General features: G+C 38.7%; 1 protein-coding gene across 1 annotated transcript in view; it reads left to right on the top strand.

The window, feature by feature from the left end:
• The first annotated feature begins 466 nt into the window (after positions 1-466).
• Positions 467-10,271, top strand: part of MAOB (monoamine oxidase B) — a 155,898-nt gene continuing 146,093 nt past the window's right edge. Inside the window, exons 1-2 of the mRNA XM_007955610.1 lie at positions 467-559; positions 5,451-5,588. Coding sequence (XP_007953801.1) covers positions 467-559; positions 5,451-5,588 — 231 coding nt within the window. The remainder of the gene's footprint in view (positions 560-5,450; positions 5,589-10,271) is intronic.

The raw sequence follows: 10,271 nt of genomic DNA on the forward strand, positions 1-10,271 counted from the left end.
CTTGGCTCATATTTTATGTTGTATGGATTCCTATCAAAGCACGAGATACCAGTGTGTTCTAAAAGCACGTTGATCCAGGTAAAGTGAAAAATATCTTTGAATGTAATTTCTTCCTGTAGCAGAAATTGGTAGATGTGATCAACAGAGAGGATAGATATGAGGACCCATGGAAAGCAGAATGGCAAAATCATTACGAACACAGACACTGGAGCTAAACTTGTTGGCTCAGCCACATCCTCCATTATGTGACCTTGTATATCTCTTTATGCTTCAGTTTCCTTGGTCTTAAATGGGAATATCAGTAGTAGGTTGTTTCCATCTTTTTGCTATTGTGAATAGTGCTGCAGTGGACAGAGATGTGCATATGTCTTTTTGCGTCATTTCTATTAGATCCCTAAGTTATATACCCAGGAGTGGAGCCTGTAAAATATTTTATTCTGATGTCTTATTGTATTTTCTCCCAGGTATGGCAGCAGCCAAACTTCTCCACGAGTCTGGCTTGAATGTGGTTGTTCTGGAAGCCCGGGACCGTGTAGGAGGCAGGACCTATACTATTAGGGTAAGACTTTAAGAATGGGGTGAAGAAAAGTGGGACCAAAGCTGTTTTTTTTTTTCCCCCTTGAAAGTATTGACTTTCATTTGACTCTTTCTGAGAGGGTAAAAATTACTTCAAAACATACTCTATAGCCTCTCTACCAATTAGTCTCCTTTTAAACTCTTTCTTCTGTCACTTTTCTCATCTCACCTCATGATAATTGCCACCATAGTGTGTGTGGGGGTAATGTAGGCAGTTATGTGTGTATATGATAGAAAGAAAAAAGTATCAAACTTATTTGTACTTCCCATTCTTAACTTCAAACTTAATACGAACACAATCATTCTAACCAACCATACTAAACAAACTTTTACCTGACTAATTTTCCTTCTATCTCTTTCTTTCAACTTGTTGTCATATTTTTAAAATTATTTTATTTTAATAGCAAGTCATTTGTTTCAATTCTGACACTATTGACTAAAATTAATTATTTTCCATTCTATTGAACATAAAATCTAGTAAAGCAGATTTCTCAGCAAAGAAATTCCCTGTGTAGTAGTTAAGGGTATATGTCAACTTGGCTGGGCCTGGTTTAGAGTGGCTGGGTAGCTGGATGTAGTTATTCCCCCATGATGAGACTGGTAATCAACTCCATGGTGGAATCTGCTGTGAGCAGCTGCATAGCTGTCTTAGGAATGTGGTCTGCTTCCAGTATGTAAGAAGACACTTTGAAAAGGTTTTGATCTTTTGGGGCCATCTGGATCCTGCCTTTGGCTGAATCATTAGTGGTCTGCCATATTGTCTGCCAATCTTGGTACTGTTTCTGGACTCGGAAGTCATGCTTGCTGTGTTGCTTGCTAATCTTGGGACTACATCATTTTACTTATAGACCCTGGGTTTGTCAGCCTTAGAAAGCAGAAGCTGCTTGAGTTAAGAGACACCTCCAGCTCCACTGGGCTGGGAGCAAGAGGCAGAGCTGAAGCCAAAGAGCTGACATTTTGAACTTGGACTTCTAGCCTCCTAAATTATAAGAGAATAAATCTTGTTTGCTAAAGCCATCTATTTGTGATATTTCTGTTATAGTAGCACTAGATAACCAAAACACCCTATTTCCAGATATTCAAAATTTGAATAATAGAATTATATGCTAAAAGGGTAGTTTCATTCCCAGAGAGATGAGAAATGAAAAATCCTGATTTACAGCTTGCCTTTTGGAAGGATTCTTCAATGATATATGTCTAGCATTTTTCATCCATTCTTTTAGTCCTTTCCTGTACAATTGAATTTGTTCACAACCAAAACCTATTGAGTGCCTACTATGTATCAAGCTTATTGATCACCAAACCATGGCCTTGCCCAAGGAGCTCGTAGTCTCCTAGGGGATACCGACTTACTCACAATTACAATTTTAATTATAGTTACAGCTCAACAAGAGATATGGTACAGTGGGGGTAAGTGCCCAGCTGGGGTGGTGCCATAGGAGATATGGGAGAGCACCTCCCTCAGTCTTGGGAACCAGAAGACTTTCTGCCTGAAAGCCTTATTGGCCATTGACCCTGACATAAACCTGGTGCTCTAGTTTTTTGTGATTCCATAGAGTTCTCCAAACTTGCCCTAGCCCTCCTGTCTCTGGGCCATTGTTTATGCTATTCAAACCAAAACTAAACCTGTTGCTATTGAGTAGATTCCAACTCATGGCCACCTCATGTGTTACAGAGTTTCCTTGGCTATAATCTTTACAGAAGCAGATTACCGGGCCTTTCTTCCATGGAGCTGCTGGGTGGAGTCAAACTGACAACCTTTAGTTAGCAGCCAGTTGCGAACCACTTGCCCGGCATAAGGATCTTGTTTATGCCATTACTGGCCCCTAAAATAACTCTTTTTCCATTGTCACATGGCAAAAACATGTCCATCTTCCAAATCCTAGTTCACATCCCTCCAGGATATCATCCCTTCTATTCCTGTCAGAAGCTATTTGCCCTTCTTCTGTATTAAAACCACTTATCATTTTCATGCAATAATTGTCGTGTGTGTGGAACTGATAAGGAGCTCTGGTGGCACAGTACCTAAGGCATTTGGCTGCTAGCCAGAAGGTTGGCAATTCAAACCCACCAGCTGCTCCACAGAAGGAAGATGAGTCAATCTAGTTTCATAAAGATTTACCATCTTGGAAACCCAATGGAGGTCTCTATGAGTTGGAATAGACTCAATGGCAGTGGGTTTGAGTGGCTTGTTTTGTGTGTGTGTGTGAAAATGATTGTTGTTGTTTTTGTTGTTAAGTGCCGTTGAGTCGGACCCGACTCATAGCGACCCCTCCTTGGGTTTCCGAGGCGGTATCACTACGGAAGTAGAATGTTGCCTTATAAGTTCTTACCTGTGTACATCTTGCTTCTTCTAGGTCTTGAAGTCTTCATATACCTCCAACATTTGGTACATAAGAGTATCTTGTACATAAGTAAGACTCATTTAATATGACACTCTTATTTCATTTATTCAGCAAATTCTATTGGGGATCTACTATGTTGTTATTGTTATATGCCGTTGAGTCGGACCTGACTCATAGTGACCCCTCCTTGGGTTTCTGAGGCAATATCACTACGGAAGTAGATTGCCCCATCTTCCTTCTGAGGAGTGGCTGGTGGGTTTGAACCGCCAGCTTTCTGATTAGCAGCCAAATGCCTTAGGCACTACGCCATCAGAGCTCCTGGGGATCTACTATAGGTATTTGGAATACATCATTGTATTAGTTTTCTAGAGCTGTTATAACCATAAACTGGGAGGTTTATAAGAACAGAATTTTTTGTCTCACAGTTCTGGAGTCTGGAAGTCCAAATCAATGTGTTAACTGGGCTATGATCCCTCTGAGTTTCTAGGAGAAGATTCTTTCTTTTATCTTCTTGTTTCTGGTTGCCCCAGGCATTCCTTGGCTTGTAGGATGCATCTCCACATGATCATCCTTTCTCTCTCTTTTACTCTCTACGTCTCTTCTCTTTTATATGGGCACCACTCAGATTCCAAACAAAGTCACATTCACAGGTACCAAGGATTAGTACTTCAACATATCTTTTTAGGGGGCAAAATTCATTCTATAACAATCAGTGAACAAAGATCTCTGCTTCTGACACATCTATTGTTGTTGTTGTTATTATAGCTGTTACTGGCTTAAAACAACAGAAATTTACTGTCTCACAATTCTGGAAGCTAGAAATCTGAATTTAATGTATTGGCAGGGTTTTTCCTTCTCTGAAGGGTCTAGGGGAAAATCTTTTCTTATCCATTCCAGCTTCTGGTAGCCAAGGTATCCCTGGGCTTTTGGCCACTGCACTCCAATCTCTTCCTTCATCTTCATATGACCATTTTCCTTCTGGGTCTGGGGCTGTGTCTCTTCTCCTCTTCTAATAAAGACACTAGCCATATTGGATTAGGGCATATTCTACTCCAGTATGACTTCATCTTAACTACGTCTACAAAGACACTATTTAAAAACAAAGTCACACTCACAAGTCTTCAACATATATTTTTGGAGTACAGAATTAAATTCATATGTATGTTATTTTGGGATGGGGAGCTAGACACTAAATGAAGAAACAAAAGCAAAAAAAGAGGGCCTTCTCTTGTGTCATTGACAAAGAAGCACTTGGTTTTGCTTAGGCACACTCAGAGATAGACAGCTTTTCTACTAACTTCTTGGTCAAAGGATGCTCCCTAGTCACTAAAGGTGAAGCTGATTCAAAAACATAAAGAACAAATTATATTAAACATAAGAGTAATTTCAAAGATCCAAATTATGAGCAAATATGCCCTAATGCTAACTTTCAAATGTCTGGATAGCAAACCACATAATAAATGATAATTTCCTTTCTTTCATTTTCTCTGACATTGTTGTGTGCTTTCCAGTCAATTCTAACTCATGGCAACCCTATCTGACAGAGTAGAACAGCCCCCATAGGATTTACAAGGCTGGGAGCTCTGGTGGCACAGTGCCTAAGGCATTTGACTGCTAACCAGAAAGCTGGCAGTTCAAACACACCAGCCACTCCTTGGAAGGAAGATTGGGTGATCTGCTTCTATAGAGATACTGCCTCGAAAACTCAAGGAGAGGTCGCTATGAGTCGAATCCGACTCGACAGCAGTGAGTTGTTTAATCTTTATAGAAGTTAACTGCCACATCTTCCACCCTTGAATCATCTTGTGAATTAGAACTACCTACCTTTTGGGAGCTCTGGTAGCATAGTGGCTAAGACACTTGCCTGCTAACCAGACGGCTGGCGGTTCAAACCCACCAGCCACTCATCGGAAGGAAGGTTGGGCAATCCTACTTCTGTAGTGATACTGCCTCGGAAACCCAAGGAGGGGTCGCTATGAGTCGGGGCCGACTCGACGGCACATAACAACAACAACAACAACCTTTTGGTTAGTAGCCAAACACTTAACCACTGAGCCACTAGGACTCCCTCCTCTAGCATTGTCGTTGTTGTGTGCCATCGAGTTGGACCTGACTCATAGCGACCCCTCCTTGGGCTTCTGAGGCAGTATCTCTATGGAAGTAGATTGCCCAACCTTCCTTTTGAGGAGTGGCTGGTGGGTTTGAACTGCCAGCCTTCTGGTTAGCTGCCTCAAAATTAGCCTGAGGTACTGAGTAAAGAAAAATTCTTCAACAACTTAGCTTACAAATTCAAAGTACTAAAAACTAAGTCATGCGGTATAACATGAATATTGAGGTTCAGTTTCTTGCTTGTTTTAAACTAAAGGTTGACTTCATAACTATTAAATCACATGAATGAAGTAGAGTTGAAAAAGAGAATCCAAATATCCATGAATACACCTCAAGGTTTATCTATCACCTGTGACATGCCCAGTATATATGTTTGCTTAGCTAACAAATATTCATTTTTTTTTTTCTATTCAAAAACAGAACCAAAAGGTTAAGTATGTGGACCTTGGAGGATCCTATGTTGGGCCAACTCAGAATCGTATTTTAAGATTAGCCAAGGAGCTAGGATTGGAGACCTACAAAGTGAATGAAGTAGAACGTTTAATCCACCATGTGAAGGTAAGCCTGCGGGTGAAAAATTTGAAGACATAGTCCCATATATGATTTCCAGATCATTTTCTCAGAGAATCTGCTGCATCTCTGAATGATGCATGTATATTTTATAAATATGTTTCAGTCATTCTGAAAATTTATTCACCCTTGTCAAAGGTAGATTAGGTGGGGATTCTAATCCTCTTTGGGAAGGTTATTAATGAGGTGGTGTCATCCATTTGCTAAAAATTTTAACAAAATCATTAGAGAAAAAATATTTGTGATTGATTTATTAAATACCTCTTTTTCTTTTTAAAGGGGTAATTTTTTTTCATTGTGATTTGGGTGAAAGTTTACAGAACAAATTCACTTTCCATACAGCAGTTCACATACACTTTGTCTCATGATATTGACTACAATTTACCACAATGCAACAGCTTCCCTCCCACTTCCTCCCCATAGTTACGTCTTCACTGTGCCCATCCCTCCATGCACTCCTGCTCCCTGAACTGTCTCCCTGTGCATACACAGCCCTTATATTCTCTCATGATTCTTTTCTCCAAGGAGTGTATCTATCTAGTGTAAATATTCACCTCATATGCCTGTTTTTTGTTTGGCTGGAAGCCACAGAAGTGGGTTCAATTCCAGACCTGAAGGGCAGCTAGGGGCCATAGTCAGTGGTTCCATCAGGCTCTATCAGACCAGCAAATCTGGTCCCTTTCCCCTCCCCCAAATGATTTTGAGTTTTGTTCCACATTGTTCTTATAAAGGGATAATTTTTAATGTTTACTATAGGTTACAACCCCCCCCCGTAAATAAATTAAATTAAATTAAAATACCTGGGGCTGTTTCATGTTGTATAAAAACTTGTGTACAGTTTTACAAATATTGCCATAGAATTCACATTTAATAAGTATTTACGATATGTCTAATGGAATGTTTCGAAAGTTTGTCATTGTGTCTCATGTACGAGCTAAGGTTACTGTTCTTTTGAAATTTACATGGAAGTGGCTCTAGTTCCAAATTCCATCTTTTGTGCAGGAGCTCCATTGATCTCCCCAAGATTTCTGTGAATGTAGGGGTCTCTAATTCCCATGACCATAGTTCTTATTTCCACTGACACCTATACTCATTCACATCTCATGTGCAAGAACTCTTTTTCTTCCTTTGCTCTATGCAAAACCAAGTTCAAAGTACACACCTTGTCTTGATTTTCTTCAGACCATTCAATGCATTTGTGTGCAGCAAATTTGACTGAAGTTTTGAACAACAGAGAGGTTTTATGTTGCAGAAACCCACACAACTTAGAACGAAATATTGGACAATCTAATTCTGGTAACCCTCTGGACCATTATGCCTCTCAGGATTTCTCACTGGCCACATTTCTCTATAAATTCCAGCTTCTTATCATGTTGCTGATCCTCACCCACACACCCCTCACATCTCTTTACTAATCTATTTTCCCACCACATTTGTCTTGGTCTAAAAAGTCACTAATGCTCTCTGATAAGCACAGGGTCACCTAATCTGGGTTCCACCCTGGAGTCTCACAGAAAACCGGCAGAGGTTTTGAATTTCAGTATATAATTTTTTTTTTCTCTCCTCATCACTTGTCTAGGTAGGTGGAAGAGAGTAGCATAGAGACATATTTTTCCACAGATAGAAACCATCCCCTTAGAAGACAGAAAAGACTAGCAACAATACTCAGGGTTTTCTTTTCTTTTTTTTTTTTTTAATTGTAAAACTGCACGTAACACATTTGCCAATTCAACATTTTTCAGGTGTACAATTCAATAAAATGAATTACATCAATCCTGTTATGCAACCAACTTCAATTTGATTTACATAGATATTTTGGCACCCTTATGTTATTTGTGGTAGGCCCTGGGTGGTACAAATGGTTAAAGTACTTGGCTGCTAACCCAAAAGGTTAGAAGTTCAGGTCAGTCATTGAAAGTTCTATGGAACACAGTTCTGTTCTAACATACATGTGGTCTCCATAAGTCAGAGTCAACACCATGACAGCTGGTAAATGGTAGTATTATTTAATGGTGATAATATCAAGAAGGACAAACAGATGATACCTTAAAGCAGAAAACAAACATCCACCCAATTTGGTGTAATATGGGTAAGATGTTTCCTAATTTATTAAGAAATACTTTGGTTGACCTTAAAATTTTGTTTTATAAGTCTTTCACTTTGCTTCCATATGTGTCTAAGCAGAAAGAGAAACCTATGAACTAGAAATAAAAGCTTAGCGTGGTGATACTGTGATTTATTGGACATAAATCAGCAGTGCTTACCAAATTTCTTTTGTTGGGTTCCTTGCTTTTAAGTTTAAATCATGTTGATCTATTTCTTACTATTTGCTTGTTTAACCTGTAAGACTTGTAGGGACAAACTTCCCAGAACACTAGGATCTGTTTTGCAAGTTTCTCCAGACAAAACAGGTAACTAGAGATTATATTCACTTTTCTGTCTATTGTTTGCTGGATTTCTCTTCAGTTCAGAGCTCTGCCCAAGACAAGTTGTTTTTCCATGTTAATCTTAGGGCTGACATTAAGTTCTTTGTTTGAAAAAGATTGTTTATAATCATCAACTGTAGAAATGGTGTTACACTTAAATGATTTTACTATATGTGCTGCTTTTTTAGGCCATTCCAAACAATAAATGTGTAGCTAAGAAAATACAAATAATAAAGCAATATCCTTAACTGTGATACAGATTAAATGCATATGCCAAAAGAGCTCTTTATAACATCTTAAATTAGAATAAATGCTATTGCTTTTAGTTATTACAAAAGTAAAGCATGTTTACCGTAAAAAGAAAATTTGTTAGAAGATAATGACAAAGAAAAGAATATTTTGAGCTCCTCTATAATCGTACCTAGAGAAAATCACTCTAAAATATTCTCTTGATTTATAGACTTTTATATTCCTGCATTGCTCTTTTCTGTCCTCTGGTGGAGGAAATGGGAAATATCAATGCACTTTAAACTATTGTGTACATATGCATATGTGTATATGTTATATGAAGTCCCTGGGTGGTGCACAGTTAACGTGCTCATCTGCTAACTAAAAGGTTGGTCATTCAAGTCCATCCACAGGTGCCTTGGAAGAAAAGCCTGGTGATCTGGTACTGGAAAATCAGCCCTTAAAAACTCTATGGAGCACAATTTTACTCTGACACACATGGCATCACCATACATCAGAATCAACTTCATAGCAACTGGCTGGCTGGCATATGTTATATTAGTAACTTACCAGTATTTTTAATTCTCATTTATGAAATGGGAGCTCTGATGGCATAGTGCCTAAGGCATTTGACTGCTAACCAGAAGGCTAGTGGTTCAAACCCATCAGCCACTCCTCAGAAGGAAGATTGGGCAATCTACTTCCACAGAGATACCACCTCAGAAACCCAAGGAGGCGTCACTATGAGTCGAAAAACACTCATTGGCAGTGAGCTTGCTATTTATGAAACAGAAGTTTTTGGAATATTAATAAAAGTGCTAATTTGGCATCTTTGTGGTCATACTCAATGAAGAATTATACAATTGTATACAATATACAATATATGATAAAGACTTTATAGCTATGAATTCCTCCTCAAATTACATACTTGTTCTCCACCATCATCACTACCACCATGTCTTTGGCCACATGTCATTTTTCTTATTTTAAGCCTGTAAAAATAATCTTGGATGGCTGTGTCCCTTTCTGGAATTATTGACAAGAACTCTGACATTCTACCTCTTACTACATGCCAGAGAATGTAGTTAAGAAATTTGTCTTCACTGTTATGATAATCAGTACTATGGGCACTTGAGCATCACCCTCTATTACTTCTTTTAGTAACTGCTCTCCTCCAGTCCAAATTATGACTTACTTCAGTTTCATGACCAGGAGCTTGAGAGCATCAACTATAATATTTTCCATATTTTCAGTCCTGTTATTCAAATCAGAGTCTCAGTCTCATCAATTCTTTCCTTGTCAGGAGCCCCAGGCTTTACTTTACTTGGTTCTGAGGGGTTCCTTGACTTGTAGACAGGTCCTCACATGTTATCTGTCTTCCTTGCATGTGTATCTCTGCATCTATTCTAGTCTCCCCACATCTCAGAAGTGATTAGATTTAGGATACACCCCCACACTGCTATGATTAGATTATATTAATCACATTATGGAAGATGATTGCATTACATTACATTACATGTGAGGTAATCACATTACGTTGTATTATATTATGGAAGGAATTACGCTGTACCCAAGACAAACTGATTTAATCAGTACCAACTATTTCATGGCAGCAAATACACTAGTGTTTGGCCAAACAACTGAAAACCATAGCCTAGTCAAGTTTACATATAAAGCTAAACATCACAAAGCTTTTACATTCCTGCTTTTTAAAATTTCTTTTATGGTCCTTAATGGAAGATACAGTTTTATGTGCAGCCTTAATAACATTAGACTAAGGAACTTGAACACACTGGTTGAAATTCAAACTGATAAAATGGATCTACCCCAAAAAGGGGAAGAATACATATTTCATGATAGGCTAACCACCCAAAGAAAGGGTATGTTTTCTCAAGAGAGAGTGACATCTAAACTCACCAGTTCTCTGGTAGCTGATAATTGAGACATGTTCACTGTAACAGCCATCCATAAATCTGAGACCTGTTCACCTCTATATTATCTCAGATATGTTGGAAAG

This window comes from Orycteropus afer, unplaced genomic scaffold (genome assembly GCF_000298275.1).
Source record: "Orycteropus afer afer isolate SDZICR_OR568_19922 unplaced genomic scaffold, OryAfe1.0 scaffold00517, whole genome shotgun sequence".
In the NCBI taxonomy this organism is placed as follows: Eukaryota; Metazoa; Chordata; class Mammalia; order Tubulidentata; family Orycteropodidae; genus Orycteropus; species Orycteropus afer.